This window comes from Oncorhynchus clarkii, chromosome 16, assembly GCF_045791955.1.
Source record: "Oncorhynchus clarkii lewisi isolate Uvic-CL-2024 chromosome 16, UVic_Ocla_1.0, whole genome shotgun sequence".
Lineage (NCBI taxonomy): Eukaryota > Metazoa > Chordata > Actinopteri > Salmoniformes > Salmonidae > Oncorhynchus > Oncorhynchus clarkii.
In genome coordinates this window covers 52,881,828-52,900,769 of record NC_092162.1, presented here as the reverse complement: position 1 = coordinate 52,900,769, position 18,942 = coordinate 52,881,828, and the positions used below count along the sequence as shown (strand labels likewise).

Below are 18,942 nucleotides of genomic sequence, written 5' to 3'. Positions count from 1 at the left end.
ATAATATGCTCATGTTCGCATATACCTACCTATTCCAGGACCATCTATATTAGTTTTGCATCCGGTTTACACGGCCAACTTCACATACACACTAGCGCTTACGCAGCGTTCAAAGTAAAATACGAGGTCAAATCATGAAGTCAGTGGTCTTCAAGTCGGAAAGTCGGAGCTCTAGAAAGAGGCCCGAGTTCCCAAGTTGGAATTCCGAGTTGGATGACCATCCAAATCGATTTTTCCCAGTTGGACCTAGTTTTTTTTAGAGTCCCCACGTTTTGAACGCACTGAATTCGGAAGTCAAACATTTCCTTGTTTTGAACGCGGCATCAGCAGCAACAAAATCATGCAAAAACATGGCAGACGTTGGATGAATATAAAATGTTAATATCTTTGGCTGTGAGTGATGGAAAAAAATGGCCTCAGTGACAATTATTAGAATAATTAAATTAATGTTTTGTGCACAAAGGTCATGACAAAAGTGTCTAATTAGGAATTTTCTAATCTGACTTCTCTATCTTTCTGGGCCGGGCGTCAGTTAAACTGCAGTACCGAAGCAAGACTGTAGGAGCTGTCTAAACCATGCTTCTCGACCGGAACCCTGGCCTCTTGGTAAAAACCCCAATGAAGACTCGGGGCCTGTGTGGTGACACCAGTGGAGGCTGGTGGGACAAGCAATAAGAGGACGGCTCATTGTAAAGGCTGGAATGAAATTATGGAACAGAGTCAAACATGGTTTCCATATGATTTCATTGATTAGGATCCCCCTTAGCCGACACCAATGGCGACAGCTAGTCTTACTAGTGTCTGACATATAACGAAAAAGACATTACAGACAAAATACTTTACAATTTACATACATTTAAAAACATGAACATGTAGTGTGTGCAACTATTAGTTCCACATATATGTCAGTACATACACACAACACGTAGGTCACATGGGGGAGAGGCGTGAGGTGTTGCTTTATTTGTTTTTTGAAACCAGGTTTGCGGTTCACTTGTGCAATATAAGATGGAAGGGAGTTCCATTCAATCATGGGTCTGTATAATACTGTATGTTTCCTTTAATTTGTTCTGGACCTGGGGACTGTGAAAAGACCCCTGGTGGCATGTCTGGTGGGGTAAGTGTGTGTTGGTGATGTGTGTAAGTTGCAGTTTAACTAGGTCTTTCTCTATGTTGGATGTGTTTGATACAGTTCCATTTATTCCATTCCAGCCATTACTATGAGCCCTTCCTCCTATGGTTCCACCCACCAGTCTCCTCCAGGTGACTCTCATTGTTCTCGGAACTGATCGCTTCTACTGTTGTGGCAAACTGGAGTACAGCTACGGGCCAAAAGTTGCATGTTCGTGTTGCGTTGGGGACAACTGTAGCATTTTAGCTAAGCCTAAACCTTTTCCTAACCTGCTACGTTAATTCTCCTAATCTGCTACGTTAATTATCCTAACCTGCTACGTTAGCTATCCTAACCTTCTTTGTGAAGTCAAGCTATCAGTGTCACCACACCTGCAAACTTGAGGTTATATCAATAAAGACCTGTTTTTATCAACTTCCATTGCCGAATTCCCTTTTGACTTCAGTTTTCTCCTCAAATCATTTACCTGGTTGGAGAGTTCACTTCCACTCTAACAAGCAAACATAATTGATCTGTAAAAAAATAATTAATTAGCTAATTAACTAAAGTCATATCCTTTTGGTACATTTCTCTTATAAACTTATAAAATAATGACTTGTTTTTCCACAACAGCACACTGAAAATGTGTGGAGTGTTTGGAATGATAGGAGTCAGAGCAAGTTTAATGGGGGCGTGGAGACTACTCCCACTGGGCACAGACGTCAATTCAACGTCTATTTCATGTTTGTTCAATGTAATTGAATTGAAATGATGTCAAATCAACGTTGATTCAACCAGTGTGGGTCCAGTAGCTACAGATTATTACACCAGATAATGTAATTTACCAAAGATTTTTGATAAATCACATTATCTTGTGTAACAATCTGTAGCTAGGAGGCTATTGAAGACTGATCTTGACTTACGATGATTTTGGAGTTGCAGACACCTACGCTACAGCATTTATCCTTACTAGCCATCAGACTTGGGTCAAACCAATGCAGATGTCAAACCAAATGTATGGCCCTTTCACATTGAATCTTTTCTCTCTGTCTGTTTATTCTCCCCCAATGTTCTGTTCTATGTTATGATGGCATGTTATCTATCTAATCTATCTATTCTGTCTATCATCTGTAATAACTCTTCTCTCAGCTCAAATACAGTCAGTCAACCCTCTGTCTGTCTCCCAATCCCCCGACAGGGATCTGAAGGCTTTGTGAATGTAGTCGGAGATTGAGACCAAAATTAGTGGCCGGAGAGCTAAAGGCCCTGAGCCAGTGAACTTGTTCCAATTTCCTGAGGAGCCGTCGTTGTTGCTTCCCTCACTGTTCCTCTGATCCCCTGCATCAATCACAACGAGCCTTGGCTGGCACTCAGTCAGGCAGGCAGTCTGGGCTGTGCTCTGCAATGTAAATTCAGCAGCATTACACCACCAGTGCCTAGAATTACCCCCATTTCAGCCCAGTCTAGCTCCTCCTGGGAGAGATGCAGTCCTTCTTCCATTTCAAGCCTCTGTCAGTTTTCTGTGCTTCTTCATGTTTGTTTTTAAATCCTCTACAGTGAGATAGAGCAAAGCAGGGCCCATTCTGACAGTGGTCTCGATACACCTAGCGCTGAGAGAGAGCCATCATACCCAACTGCCATTCCAGGATGATTTTATTATTTTGGTCGGTCTTAACAGGGGTTACCTGGGGCCATGTAACCTTTCCTTACTTATTTAATCAGATGTTTAAGTTTGTGTTTAAGAATGCAACCAAACCATACACACCCTTAATAATGTTTCTGACATTGATTACTCTGTATAGAAGCATGATGAAACTTGTCAACTGTTTGTGCAGGCTTTTTTCCCAGACTTACACGAACACAACTAATTGCAGAATCAAGTGTGTTAAATTAGGACTGGAACAAAATCCTGTAAGAGGGGGGCTCTCCAGGAGAAGGGTGGCTCTCCCATGAGGAGGGTGGCTCTCCAGGAGAAGGGTGGCTCTCCAGGAGGAGGGTGGCGCTCCATGAGGAGGGTGGCTCTCCAGGAGAAGGGTGGCTCTCCAGGAGGAGGGTGGCTCTCCATGAGGAGGGTGGACAACCCTTGTTCTTCTACACCAATTTATCACATTACTGATGATGATGATGATGCTGTTTGCAGCTGTTAGTGATGATGATGATGGTATTCCTCCACTAGATGGGGTAGCTCACCATGGTAATTTTCCTAGTGCAGTCCGACCAGCATTTAGGTTCCATGGTTACCACCAAACATGCTTTCATGTAGCTATAGGCCACCATGCTTTTAAGTTTAAGTCATTATAACAAATCTGTTTTGGAGCACAGCTGGACTAAATAGACCTGTAGGAACCAAACAGAATTTTACCCTTGATAATTCCATCTGCTTTTCTTCTGTACTGTAGAATCAAATGACTGCCTCACTGCTTATTTCTCAGTGGTGTCATATGCTGTTTTAAATTAAATCAGGGTCTTACGTCATCATGCGTATTACAAGCCAAGTTGTTCTATAGAGTGCTTATAGGGCTAACATGCCATATTAATTACCACATGGCTGTTTTATACATTGTTGGCATGATACCACGTTATCACCGTGAGGGGTTAAAAACCTTGTTTTATTATGCAACTATAAACCAAATTTGGACTAATTTGAGAGCCTGCTGATGTGGAGTTTTAAACCCACTTAAGAGACATTCACAAACTCATCTCCCTCCCAAACCTATCCTCAGACTACACTTGTTGCAGCTCTACGTGTCCTGAAGTCTGAAAACACTCCAACATTCCAACACGCCACAAACATAATCAAATGTCAAAATATCTTTCAACACAGCTCCCACCAAGTTTCTGCAATGCTATGAGTAGATATATTTTTTTGTTGTCAGAAACGGGCCTTCAATTACCCAGCAGGGAAAATGTGGATGTCTTTCAGTGGTGGTGACTGACTGCTTTGCTCAGGATCTCTCTCTTTCTCTCTCCCTCTCAGCCATCTGTCTCTCAGATTTCCCTTGGGTTTCTTTATACAGCATTGGCACGCCAGCAACATGTTCTGTTCAGACAGCAGGGAGAGACTGTCAAATATCCACTCTATTGTGAGAGGAGAGAAGAGAGAGGAGAGGTGGAGAGTGAGATGGGGAGGACAGGGGAAGAGAGGGAAAGGTAGCAGGAGGGAGGGAGTGGTGGAGAGGGATGGAGAGACCTCAATGTAGGGCAGGTAGTGAATTAACCCATTCATGAAAGGGATAGGTAGGGGTTTGTGTCCTGTAAATTCCAGGTGGATTAGGCTAGGCTATATACTATAGCTTATATGGATATAATTTAATATAGACAGGGCTTGATCTCAGAGCCATATTTAACTGTATACAGTATACCGTATTTGTATATATTCCTCTGGCATTGCATTTACTCTCCTCTTCTGGCAATGCCCAGGCTTTCCTAATCATGTTGAAACTGATATGACAGATAGAGACCGGTTGCTCTGTGGTTGACGGGCCTATGGGGCAGTGTATTGATCAACACAAGTTCTTCATTATACGGTAGTGAAGGTGATCAAGTCATTTGGAGTTTTAGGTACGAAGTTCTGTTTTAGATTCCAGTGATAGGCCTACTACAGTCCAAATGAAAACAGAGAGAAAATCTTTAGTTTAGTTCATTTATGGCATTACAGTAGGGATCTGTTCATTGCTGCTTTTAGCTGTAGTCTAGTCTGACTGTGATGGAAGGGGGAGAGGGGGATCAGATAAACTACTGGCAGACTGGCACTGCCCAGCCTCTGCTCTTCTCTGCGGTCCATGGAACAGGTGTGCAGCCAAAGTGCTGATCAAGGCCGACTTACTGCCAATCAATCATCCCAGCCAAGCCAATGGTATTTCCCCATTCGTGCCGCCTGAGGTGGAGTGGTGTGTTGGCACATGCCTAATTTTTATCTCCTTAAGTATGCGCCACAACCTCCATATCATCAGTGTGACTGATAATGCCTGAGGCTGTCCATCCAAGATGCTTTGCTGGCCATTGGCAGATTATTTGATGACTTTGGATCAGAATATCAGCTGTGATGGTGGATGGAAGTTTAGGAACAAAGTTATTGTTTATTTAGCATTAAAGAGATTTGATCAACCTTGAAGTGGGGCCGTAACCTGACGTGATTTATTAATCTGTATTGTTGGGGTTCTTAAGGTCTTAGCGAAACAACAGAAAAATTGCTCTAGCCCTGGACCTGAAGTAGTGGAGGAATGCGCACAAACGACCTGGAACAAAGCTAGTCCTGCAGTAGCTTGAGAGAGCTACTGTGTTCATTTCCTGCTCAAAGAGGACATTGAAGTTACCATAAGTATTGATACACTCAGAAATAAAGGTTTAGATTTGTTCTTAAATAATTACCAACGTTGTCAGGGTACCCTGTAAGGTACGTCCTTTGTACCTTTAGTTGTAGGTACATAAACTCAACAAAAAAAGAAACGTCCCTTTTTAAGGACCCTGTCTTAGAAAGATATTTTGATTTTTACAAATTAACTTCACAGATCTTCAGTGTAAAGGGTTTTAACACTGTTTCCCATTCTTGTTCAATGAACCATAAACAATTACTAAACATACACCTGTGGAAAGGTCGTCAAGACACTAACAGCTTACAGACGGTAGGCAATTAAGGTCACAGTTATGAAAACTTAGGACACTAAAGAGGCCTTTCTATTGACTCTGAAAAACACCAAAAGAAAGATGCCCAGGGTCCCTGCTTATCTGCGTGAACGTGCCTTAGGCATGCTGCAAGGAGGCATGAGGACTGCAGATGTGGCCAGGGCAATAAATTGCAATGTCCGTACTGTGAGACGCCTAAGACAGCGCTACAGGGAGACAGGAGGGACAGCTGATCATCCTCACAGTGGCAGACCACGTGTAACAACAGATACAGGATGGCAACAACAACTGCCTGAGTTACGCCAGGAACGCACAATCCCTCCAACAGTGCTCAGATTGTCCGCAATAGGCTGAGAGAGACTGGACTCAGGGCTTGTAGGCCTGTTGTAAGGCAGGTCCTCACCAGACATCACCGGCAAAAACGTTGCCTATGGGCAGACAGGACTGTCAAAAAGTGCTCTTCACTGACAAGTTGCGGTTTTGTCTCACCAGGGGTGATGGTGGGATTCACGTTTATCGTTGAAGGAATGAGCGTTACACCGAGGCCTGTACTCTGGAGCGGGATCGATTTGGAGGTGGAGGGTCCGTCATGGTCTGGGGTGGTGTGTCACAGCATCATTGGACTGAGCTTGTTTTCATTGCAGGCAATCTCAACGCTGTGCATTACAGGGAAGACATCCTCCTCCCTCATGTGGTACCCTTCCCGCAGGCTCATCCTGACATGACTCTCCAGCATGACAATGCCACCAGCCATACTGCTCGTTCTGTGCGTGATTTCAAATCCAATCAAAGTTTATTTGTCACATGCGCCGAATACAACAGGTGTAGGTAGACCTTACAGTGAAATGCTTACTTACAGGCTCTAACCAATAGTGCAAAAAAGGTATTAGGTGAACAATAGGTAAGTAAAGAAATAAAACAACAGTAAAAAGACGGTGAAAAACAGTAGCGAGGCTACATACAGACACCGGTTAGTCAGGCTGATTGAGGTAGTATGAACATGCAAGACAAGAATGTCAGTGTTCTGCCATAGTCAGCAACGAGCCCGGATCTCAATCCCATTGAGCACGTCTGGGACTTGTTGGATCGGAGGGTGAAGGCTAGGGCCATTCCCCCCAGAAACTTGCAGGTGCCTTGGTGGAGAGTGGGGTAACATCTCACAGCAATAACTGGCAAATCTGGTGCAATCCATGAGGAGGAGATGCACTGCAGTACTTAATGCAGCTGGTGGCCACACAGATACTGACTGTTACTTTGATTTGGACCCCCCCCCTTTGTTCAGGGACACATTATTCCATTTCTGTTAGTCACATGTCTGTGGAACTTGTTCAGTTTATGTCTCAGTTGTTGAATCTTGTTATGTTCATACAAATATTTACACATGTTAAGTTTCCTGAAAATAAACGCAGTTGACAGTTAGAGGAGTTTAGAGAGTTTCTTTTTTTGCTTTTTTTGCAGTTTGTACCTTAATAAAAGAGCCAATAGTGTACCGTAGGGGAACATGATAGTACAGGTACAAAAATGTACTTTTGGAAAAGGTACAAAGTTACTTTTTAGGCTACGACCACAGTGACAGAGCCATTTGTTTCTTTAAGTGGCAAAAATGTACCACTAAAAATGTCTTATTTGCATATTTCCCAGGTTGCCTTTCAAGTGAATTTTAGAGTTACCTGTACTAGTGACAGAGACATGGTTGTTGCATTCAATGTCTTTCAGTCCTGTAGCCTTCACCAAGTAGGTGCCTAAGTGAATATTTTATAATTTAAATTAAACCCTGTATGGCAATACATTACATACTATATCATAAGGCCACACTTTGACAGCTTAGTTTTACCTGAACACAGTGGTCTGAAACTCACATCGGGCAAGTCACATTATGCTGCCTTGCGAAGTGATATGTAATTCCTATTGGAAACCAGCCAGAGTTAGGATAGCTCGAAATAATCACCACAACCTGACTTTGTGACTGCAAGGTGAGAAAAAGGTGAGAAAAATGTATAAATGAGACTAGATGGGAACAACCATCTCAGTAATGTGTGCAATAAATCCAACTGCTAATCGATTGGATATGTTAACAAAAATATATATATTTATCTTTGAGTAGTATGAGATCAATTAATCAATGTGCATGCAAAAACACACATATTGAAAGAAACAACTGTGGAAAATATGATAATGATGGGTGTGGTTTTTGAGAATGTGTGATGATTGTACCCAGTGACGATTCTAGCATGTAAATCTTGTTGGGGCCAGCAAAGCCACTACACAATACAACACTAAACAATACATTAATTCCACTATAACGGTGACAAATGGTGCCCACAAACTGTTAGGGCCTTACCACTGCTACACGTGGCTATCAGGTGAGCCTTGTCTGGCAGCGAAACAGTTCATTCAGACTTATTTACTGCCTTTAAAAAAACCATAGCTGATATGGTTGACTTGCTTAAACAAATGTGGTTTCTACTACAACTGAGATGTACAAACTATGGCATGAGGGAATGGCAAACTGATTAGAGAGATTAGATTAGATATCTACCTGGCATATTACATAATTTGTGCAGCAGCATACAAGACATTTTTGGTCTCACCTTGTTGTGCAGTGCTCACTTGAATAGGAAGGTGGCGTGGCGGTCCTTCGTGGGAAAATGTTGTCATCAAACTTCCTGCCATTCTCTGGATTTATGGTGCTATCAAGACAACTGGGAACTAAAAAAAATAAGGTTGAATCATGATGACGCCAGTGATCTTCAGGTCGTAGCTTTAGAAAGAGGCAGAGTTCCCAACTTACAATTCTGAGTTGGATGACCGTTCAAAACGTCTTTTCCCAGTCGGAGCTTGTTTTTTCCCGAATTCTCAGTTGTCTTGAACTCACTGAAGTCAGATTTCCTAGTTCCAAATTAACAGTTGTTGTGAGCGCAGCAGAAATCATGCTGGATTGACAGCATGGCCAATGTTGAATGTTTATCATTTTCAACTTGGAAAAGAGACCCTTAAACCCAGATTTGGGACCACAGACCTACTCCACTGAATTGCAGGCTAGTGATTGCTTTGCAATGCTTGCACTTAGACACTGATTCCTTCCAAACCACTCATTGTTGAATTTGCGATTTCCAACTTGTGTAATGTTTATGTCCAATGGCCGATGATCACCGATACGTTTTATCTATAATTTCTCTTCATTATTTCTCTTCATATGACAAGGATTAAACAGGATTTCCCAGTAGATTGTCGACTTGATTCATGATGATGACTGCTAGCTAAGATTTTGAAAGTATGATGTTGACATGATCCGTCCAATCAAAGCTACTGTAGATATAACGTGATTTGACGTCATTTTATCTGTGGCCAACGACCTTAAGCTTTCTTGGATGGGCACTTCTAATATAACTCTATGGCAGCATCCAAGGGGATTGAATTTTTTAGCTCTACCCTTAGATTTGGCGGTGACGTAGTGTCCCCATGAGTGACAGACCACTGAGCCAGTCATGGCGCAACTAGAGAACATTACCAACCCCTATGCTCCCTATTTTCCCTGGCTGCCCCACCATCACAAAAAGCACTGAGCTAGGCTGAAACACCTTGATTATGGAGCTGCCTTACTCAAAAAAATGTTTGTATGCGGCTTTATTAAGTACAATTATCTTTATTTAAAATTGTTTGCAAATTGATATGTGACATGTATTAATGCTAAAATAACATGCAAAACAGTCAAACCCCTTCCCCCATATTTTAGCTAAAAATATGGGGCTCAAAACAGAGCCCCACCTACCCTGAATGACAGATCACCACTGATTGTACCTTTTTATATTCAGAATATTGGGTGCAATTTTTTTAATTGTATCCGCACATGTACCCTAAATGGTACCGAACAGTACCATGTAAGCTTACAGACAGTTGTGAAGAGGGCACAACAAAGCCTATGGGTCCTCAGATCCTCAAAAAAGTTATACAGCTACAGCATCGAGAGCATGGTTGCATCACTGCCTGGCATGGCAACTACTCGGCCTCTGACCGCAAGGCACTACAGAGGGTAGTGCGTACGGCCCAGTACCTGCCATCCAGGCGTTGCCAGAGTAAGGCCCTAAAAATTGTCAAAGACTCCAGCCACCCTAGTCATAGACTGTTCTCTCTGCTACCGCACGGCAAGCAGTATTGGAGCACCAAGTGTATGTCAAAAAGTTTCTTAACCACTTCTACCCCGAAGCCATAAGACTCCTGAACAGCTAATCCAGACCATGGTTATCTACCCCCTCTTTTACGCTGCTGCTACTCTCTGTTTATTATCTTATCTATGCATAGTCAATTTAACATGTACATATTACCTAAATTACCTCGACTACCCTGTGTCCCCGCACATTGACTACCAGTACTGGTACCCCCTCTATATAGCCTCGCTACTGTTATTTTACTGCTGCTCTTTAATTATTTGTTAGTTGTTTATTTAATTTGTTACTTCACACTTATTTTTCTTAAAAATGTGTTGTTGGTTAAGGGCTTGTAAGTAAGTATTTAACTATTGTCACGTTCTGACCTTTATTCCTTTGTTTTGTCTTTATTTAGTATGGTCAGGGCGTGAGTGGGCAGTCTATGTTAGTTTTTCTATATTTTCTATTTCTGTGTTTGGCCTGATATGGTTCTCAATCAGAGGCATCTGTCTATCATTGTCCCTGATTGAGAACCATATTTAGGTAGCCTGTTTTCCTTTGTGTTTTGTGGGTTATATTCAGTCTTTGTGTGTCTGCACCAGATAGAACTGTTTCGGTTGTCACTTTGTTGTTTTGTATTTTTGAAGTGTTCAGTTTCTTGTTAAAAAGATGAACACTAACCACGCTGTGCTTTGGTCCTCTCCTTCTTCCACCCAAGACAGCCGTTACAACTACGAGGTCTACACCTTTGCCACAATGGCCTTTTTTTTGCCTTTACCTCCCATATCTCACCTCATTTGCTCACATTGTATATAGACTTATTTTTCTATTGTATTATTGACTGTATGTTTGTTTTACTCCATGTGTAACTCTGAATGTGTCGAACTGCTTTGCTTTATCTTGGCCAGGTCGCAATTGTAAATGAGAACTTGTTCTCAACTTGCCTACCTGGTTAAATAAAGGTGAAATAAAAATGTGGCGCATGTGACAAATACAATTTGATATATGTGTACCTCAAGGTACATTATGTATATTTTGATAATTTTGAACCCTCGGGAACAATACTGTAAACTAACTGTAGCCATATTTCTAAGAGTGTAGGTCTATATGTTTTTTTTGTGTAGGAAAGTTGCCTGGCTTGTAGACCAATTCAATAAAGGAAAGACCCCTCTTTACTCAAATCAGAGGTACTGTATCTATTGAAGATGTGTAGAGGAAATGAAGCATTTCCTCCACACTCAGGGCCGGACGAACCAAATCTGGGGTCCTGGGCAAGAACATTTTAGAGGCCCCCCTCTTAGTGGTGGAGGAAAATGTTGCCGTTTTAAAACGAATTTACTGCAATTCTACACGTTTTACCATGGCTTATGCCGTGTTCTTATGCTATCTGAGTAACTCAAACTTTAGAACAAAATCAGTGGGGTCCCCCTGGAGGTCTGGGTGCCACGGCATGTGCCCTTCATGCCCGGTTGGTAGGGCCTAATCCAGCACTGTCCATACTAGATGCCTAAGCTTGTTTTATTTGACCATGATTGAAAACTAAGAACTTACTAGTCTATACCCTATTTTTCGTTGTTATATAATATTTTGTAAATAAATGTAGGCCTATATTCAAATTATTTAAAAATATATGTTGGTCTAGGCGTAGGCTACAGAAGTATCACACATATCAAGTGCTATTTTCATGTGAAAATAGCATAGTACTGGATGCATTTACTTCATTGGTGTTGTTGGTGGCCCCCTTTATGGCAGTATGCAAGCCTAGAATTAACTAATTCATGTGGGTGCGTTTCTAAAAAATATATTTTGATTTGGGTGTTTGGTGGTGGATGTGTCGTTCACATGATGCCTACATCAGCAGATTACAACAGATAACAAACAGATCATCATCCCAAGATCTCTGGGCGCTCCCTCTCCTCCAAGAAACATGAGAATAGTCTGATAAATCGACGCGCACGCCAATCTCAGCGTCAGCACCGGCGCTCGTGCCCTGGCTCTTTCTCGCATCTGTGCGCGTGCCTCACGCAGGTCTCTGGATCGTAGGTGATGATGGCGGTGGATGAGCAGCATCGCTGAGTTCGCTCCTCTGAGCTTTCTATGTTAATATAATTATAAAAACTATCGAATAATACGATTAGTCTCCTTGGTCTCCTAACCAGAGACGATGGGCAACGAAGGAAGCATCGAGGGAAGCGGAGAACCGGGCTCCATCTCTATGGTTGGAGCTCCCGGTTCGTTTTCAGCACCGGGCTCTGGACAGCACATCAAGCCCGCCAATGGTGCTGTTGCCGGGGGAGGAATGGGTGGCGGACCGGGGATGAATAGGTAAGACATGTTATAAGCAACGGTGCAGTTGATATCAAGTATCAATAAAAATTATAGATTTCATATCCTTATACACTTGACATTGCATACGATGCTTTATATCTGCTCGTTGTGTAGTGAAACGATGCAGTTAGGCTTCGGCAGTTGGATTTGACAAGCTTTTACAATTTACTTGTTTTTTTGCCTATCATGGGTTCGCAGTTGGGACGTGTCATTCATATCATATAATGCGAAATGGGTAGCATTTCCCCTCCATCAAGTGTAATGTAATTGGTAAAAAGTAAAACCATGCAATTATAGCGTTAGAAGACATGGCCCTCCACTGAATTCTAGTTTATTTCGAGGTTGTCATAAAGGATGCTCGAGCTCCTCCGTTTCCGCATTGGTGTTTGCATGGGAGAAGCTATTGCTGCTATATGTGTGTGTAGCCTAGTAGTAGTTCGGCTATCTAAGACATTCATGTCAGTGTCGCCACTCTTTCGATAATGTTGTGCAAACGACATCATCTTCAGATGTTGTGGGTACCAGCTCGCAACAGTGTCGGGATGCTTTGCAGAATGACATTCATAAGCAATGAATAACAAACATTTAATTTAAAAAACCATCGAATTATCAGTCCTTTGATTATTTCGATTTTAACATTGTGTTGTAGAAAGACAGACATTCCTGGCATGATGATAATGTGTAGCCTAACCCAACATATCCATCAATATATAGCCTAATAGGCTAGACCAGGGGTTCTCAAAGTGTGGTCCATGGACCTCTTTCTCTCTGAATGTAACCGATTGGCCCAGGGTGGTGTAGGGCGTGTACATTTAATTTTTTTGTGTGCATGTCTCAATGCAATCTGGATCTCTAAAGACAGCTATTTGAGAATTTAAGCTCTGTCAAATGGTATTCTGAAACGCAAGGCTTATCTAAGTCATGTCCTATGGGCCATACACATTATAATCATAACTCCCTCTACTAATCTGTCCAATAATGAATATCATTTGAAATGCATGTATCTAGGCAATGGTCTTGCTACTTTAGGCAGTAGATATTATTGGACTATTGGAATGAATATCACTCTATTGGGGATTTTATCATTCTATTGTTGATGTTATCAATATTGGTGATGTTGGTGATTTTATCATTCTATTGGTGATGTTATCACTATTGGTGATGTTGGTGATTTTATCATTCTATTGGTGATGTTATCACTATTGGTGATGTTGGTGATTTTATCATTCTATTGGTGATGTTATCACTATTGGTGATGTTATCACTATTGGTGATGTTGGTGATGTTATCACTATTGGTGATGTTGGTGATGTTATCACTATTGGTGATGTTGGTGATGTTATCACTATTGGTGATGTTATCACTATTGGTGATGTTATCACTATTGGTGATGTTGGTGATGTTATCATTATATTGGAGATGTTATTGTTGGATTAGCCAAATCAAAAATGTTATATTTGCAATATTCATGTTTAGATTTTTCAATATTCATATATTAATGTAAGAAACGTGTTATTGAAATCAAAATTTGACTCCTATTTCCGAGTAGGCGGGAAATCTTCATATGACAATCATCAACCATTTTTCCTTCATAGCCCATACAGATAGCCCTAAACCTCATGGAGTCTTAACGTAGGCCTGGGTAAGGCCAAAATGTCACAAATGTTCCAACTCTTAGGAATTATTTCTCAATTATGCTTTAAGATACAAATGCCAAATATATGTCAGCAATTCTTCCAAAGGACCCTTCTATGTATTACATTTCGTGAAAATTCCCCAAATCATGGCCCTGTTTTGTTCTAGTTTCATTCGAAATCACCCTTATGTCACCTTCGTCTAGTCTTGTCATAACATTAAATGGACTACAAACAAACTACAAATCACAGTGACTCTGGCTGTTCTTGGTAATAAGTAGGCTTACTCAGTCTGTGTTGAGATGAGCTGTGCATCTTATCACGCTACCGTGCTTTTGTGAGGACAGACGCTGGGAGACGGAGAAGCAAGTGAGTGAATATTTAATAAATAACGGACATGAAACAAAACAAGGACAGCGTCTGGATAAGGGGAACAAAACGACGTTAATGCAGACATGGGGAAGAAACTGAGGAAGTGACAGATATAAGGGAGGCAATCAATGGTAATAGAGTCCAGGTGTGTCTCATGAAGTGCTGATGCGTGTAACAATGGTGATAGGTGTGCATAATGATGGACCGGGGAGCGGGAGCAGGCGTGACAGCTTTTGCATTTGTAAGGATGTAGGCCTGAAGGTTTTAATCACAATATGTTTCTTAGATTTGCATGCATGGGCCCCAATTACCATGTTCATTATGACTGACACATAGATCAAATGTGTGTATGTGTGTCAATAAACAAATCTCTCCCTTAAAAGAGCATCATACTAGGCTACTGTAGTAGGCTATAGCATCCCATCCACTGCTCTATTAAAGCAGATATCTGAGCATCTAACCGATCGCTGCAGCTGTACATAGTCCATCTGTAAATAGCCCACCCAATCTACCTCATCCCTATACTGTTTTTATTTACTTTTCTGCTCTTTTGCCCACCAGTATCTCTACTTGCACATCATCATCTGCTCATTTATCACTCCAGTGTTAATCTGCTAAATTGCCTAAATTGGCCTATTTATTGCCTACCTCCTCATGCCTTTTGCACACACTGAATATAGACTTTATTTTTTCTACTGTGTCATTGACTTGTTTATTGTGTTATTGGCTTGTTTATTGTTTACTCCATGTGTAACTCTGTGTTGTTGTCTGTGTCACACTGCTTTGCTTTATCTTGGCCAGGTTGCAGTTGCAAATGAGAACTTGTTCTCAAGTAGCCTACCTGGTTAAATAAAGGTGAAATAAAATAAAAAATTAAAAGGTCTTGTGGCTCCCAGTGGTTGAGCTTGGTCCTTGTCTTAGTCATTGAAAAGGGTTTTTAAATAGTTGTGTGTGTGTCAGTGCCTTTAAATGCTTACCCAGCTGTTACAACTACCTGCGTTGAAACAGCAACCTGCATGGAGTGTTGGTTGTCTCTAACTGATTGTCCATGACCAGAGACACCCTACTCATGACCTTAGTTTTGTCCTGGATGGTTCTTCCCACAAAGCTAAAAAGGGATTTGTACCTTCTTGACTTGATTGGTTTTATAGGCACTTTTTGTAATATAGCCTGTCTGCTCAGCTCTGACCTGTCTACCATCATCCATCTGCAGGGGCCACAGGTGTCAGAGTCTCATACTCTGACTGCCAAACATGAACGATGAGAGAACATGCCAACCTCTACCATTTCTGACCCAGCAGCACTTAAATTCCACAGATTTTCCTGAACATGACTCCTAAGTTAACAGTAGCCTGCTGTGATGATTTGTTCAGAGATGGGTATTATTCACAGTCAATAGTCCCATCCTTTTCAATTGGTTTGTTATGGCACATTAAAAAGGCACCGTGGTGTCCTATTTCCATCACTATGGTTTATTGCCCAAGAACAGCCTCTGCTTTTTATTCATACCCATTCTATCTACAGTGAGTGAAAGCTGTGACCTCACAACCCATATTTCACTCAGCTTACCTTTTCTAAGAACTGCACTGCACCCATGGCAATTTAGAAGCTGCAAAGTTTTGCAGAGAAAAACACAAATAATGTACTGTTTTATCACCATGAATTTAAGTAGCTGTATTTTCCATTCAGGAATGATTCCAAAGGTTTGGTCTAGGACTGTTACGGTGACCGTATTACCACCACACCGGCGGTCACCAGTCATGACTGCAGTCAAATTCCACGTGACCGTTTAGTTACGGTAACTAGGCTTCTCCAGGCTGATGGTCATTAGTAGCCAACCAAATTTGTACTGCCTGGTACTCAGCACTCTATTGTCCTTCTAATTTAGCAGACGCTATTATCCAGAGAGAGTTACAGTAATGAGTGCATACGTTTACATACTTTTTTCGTACATCAATGCAAATGTTTTCAAACACTTCATGAGAACCTATGAGCTCATGTTGCGCAACATTTCTATAGGCTATGAAATTGTGAGAAAACAGAGTGATGGCCTCTATTAAAAAGAGTAGGATCCCATTAGCTTTCTATAGGCTAGGCCTACTATATTTATTTATCAACTTTCCTAATATTAAGCAAATTGCTTTGCTTTACAACAGGAGTATAGCCTACAGTACCTGGCTGGCATGAAAGTGAACAACGGGAAAAGTGTCCTCCATTCGCTATTTAAGTGCATAGATGACATGTATCTTTTATCCCATGTTCCAAGACAGCTGCATGATAATGGTTCATAATGGTTCATTCTTAATCAAAACTAATTTCACACATATTTTTTTTATTTAAATGTTTTTATTTATTTATTTCACCTTTATTTAACCAGGTAGGTTAGTTGAGAACAAGTTCTAATTTACAACTGCTGTCACGCCCTGACCATAGTTTACTTTGTATTTTCTATGTTTTGATTGGTCAGGGTGTGATCTGAGTGGGTATTCTATGTTTCATGTCTTGTTTGTCTATTTCTATGTTCAGCCTGATATGGTTCTCAGTCAGAGGCAGGTGTTCGTCATTGTCTCTGATTGGGAACCATATTTAGGTAGCCTGGGTTTCACTGTGTGTTTGTGGGTGATTGTTCCTGTCCTTAGTGTTAGTTTGCACCAGTTTAGGCTGTTTCGGTTTTCATTACGTTTATTATTTTGTAGTGTTTGTATTTTGATTCGTGTTTTACGTTTGTTTAATAAACATGGATCGCAATCTACACGCCGCATTTTGGTCCGACTCTCCTTCGCATCAAGAAAACCGTTACAGAATCACCCACCACCAACGGACCAAGCAGCGTGTCAACAGGCAGGAGCAGCGCGAGGAGAAGCGCAATAAGGATTTCTGGACATGGGAGGAAATCCTCGACGGGAGAGGACCCTGGGCTAAACCAGGGGAGTGTAGCCGCACTAAGGTGCAGCGGGAGAAGAAACAACAGGAACAGCCCAAGGAGGAGTACAGTATGGAGTATACTACTTGGGAGGAGATCGACAGGTGGGCGGCCGACCCAGGGAGAGTGCCGGAGCCCGCCTGGGATTCGCTGGAGCAGTGCGAGGAGGGTTACCGTAGAATGGAGGCGGTGAAAGCAGAGAGGCGCTGGTATGAGAAGGCAGCACGGCGACGCGGATGGAAGCCTGAGAGGCAGCCCCAAAAATTTCTTGGGGGGGGGCTAACAGGGAGTATGGCTATGCCAGGTAGGAGACCTGAGCAGACTCCCTGTGCTTACCGGGGGGCTAGAGAGACCGGACAGGCACCGTGTTATGCAGTGGTGCGCACGGTGTCTCCAGTGCGGGTGCATAGCCCTGTGCGGTATATTCCAGCTCCGCGTGTCTGCCGGGCTAGATTGAGCGTCGAGCCTAATGCCATGAAGCCGGCTCTACGCAGCTGGTCCCCAGTGCGTCTCCTTGGGCCGGCTTACATGGCACCAGCCTTGCGCTCGGTGTCTCCGGTTCGCCTGCATAGCCCAGTGCGGGCTATTCCACCTCGCCGCACTGGCAGGGCGACCGTGAGCATTCAACCAGGTAAGGTTGGGCAGGCTCGGTGCTCAAGAGCTCCAGTGCGCCTGCACGGTCCGGTTTTTCCAGTACCACCTCCACACCCCAGCCCTCCGGTAGCAGCTCCCCGCACCAGGCTTCCTGTGCGTGTCCTTGGCCCAGTACCACCAGTGCCAGTACCACGCATCAGGCCTACAGTGCGCCTCGCCTGTCCAGCGCTGTCGGAGCCCTCCTCCTCTCCAGCGCTGTCGGAGTCTCCCGCCTGTTTAGCGCTGTCAGAGCTTTCCGCCTCTACAGCGCTGCCGGAGTCTCCCGCCTGTTCAGAACTGCCAGTTAGCATAGAGCTGCCAGTTAGCTTAGAGCTGCCAGTTAGCTTAGAGCTGCCAGTTAGCTTAGAGCTGCCAGTTAGCAAGGAGCTGCCAGTCTGCAAGGAGCTGCCAGTCTGCAAGGAGCCGCCAGAGCTGCCTGTCTGCAGGATGCCGCCAAAGCTGCCAGTCTGCAAGGAGCCGCCAGAGCTGCCAGTCTGCAAGGAGCCGCCAGAGCTGCCAGTTAGCATGGAGCAGCCAGGGCCGCCAGTCAGCATGGAGCAGCCAGGGCCGCCAGTCAGCATGGAGCAGCCAGGGCCGCCAGTCAGCATGGAGCAGCCAGGGCCGCCAGTCAGCATGGAGCAGCCAGTCAGCATGGAGCAGCCAGTCAGCATGGAGCAGCCAGAGCAGCCAGTCAGCATGGAGCAGCCAGAGCAGCCAGTCAGCATGGAGCAGCCAGAGCTGCCAGTCAGCATGGAGCAGCCAGTCAGCATGGAGCAGCCAGAGCTGCCAGTCAGCATGGAGCAGCCAGTCAGCATGGAGCAGACAGAGCTGCCAGTCGACCAGACTCTTCCAGATCTGCCAGTCGTCCAGACTCTTCCAGATCTGCCAGTCGTCCAGACTCTTCCAGATCTGCCAGTCGTCCAGACTCTTCCAGATCTGCCAGTCGACCAGACTCTTCCAGATCTGCCAGTCGTCCAGACTCTTCCAGATCTGCCAGTCGTCCAGACTCTTCCAGATCTGCCAGTCGTCCAGACTCTTCCAGATCTGCCAGTCGTCCAGACTCTTCCAGATCTGCCAGTCGTCCAGACTCTTCCAGATCTGCCAGTCGACCAGACTCTTCCAGATCTGCCAGTCGACCAGACTCTTCCAGATCTGCCAGTCGACCAG

At 43.4% G+C, this 18,942-nt stretch overlaps 2 protein-coding genes across 2 annotated transcripts in view; one reads left to right on the top strand and one right to left on the bottom strand.

Moving 5' to 3' along the window:
• The window catches only part of LOC139368713 (helicase ARIP4-like), a 93,676-nt gene extending 93,393 nt beyond the window's left edge, over positions 1–283 (bottom strand). The window contains exon 1 of the mRNA XM_071107996.1: positions 30–283. The gene's annotated coding sequence lies outside the window, so the exon portion shown is untranslated. The remainder of the gene's footprint in view (positions 1–29) is intronic.
• An 11,723-nt stretch (positions 284–12,006) lies between these two features.
• LOC139368712 (protein bassoon-like) overlaps positions 12,007–18,942 on the top strand; it is a 172,675-nt gene continuing 165,739 nt past the window's right edge. The window contains exon 1 of the mRNA XM_071107995.1: positions 12,007–12,210. Within this exon, the coding sequence (XP_070964096.1) occupies positions 12,050–12,210 (161 nt within the window). The 5' untranslated portion in view covers positions 12,007–12,049. The remainder of the gene's footprint in view (positions 12,211–18,942) is intronic.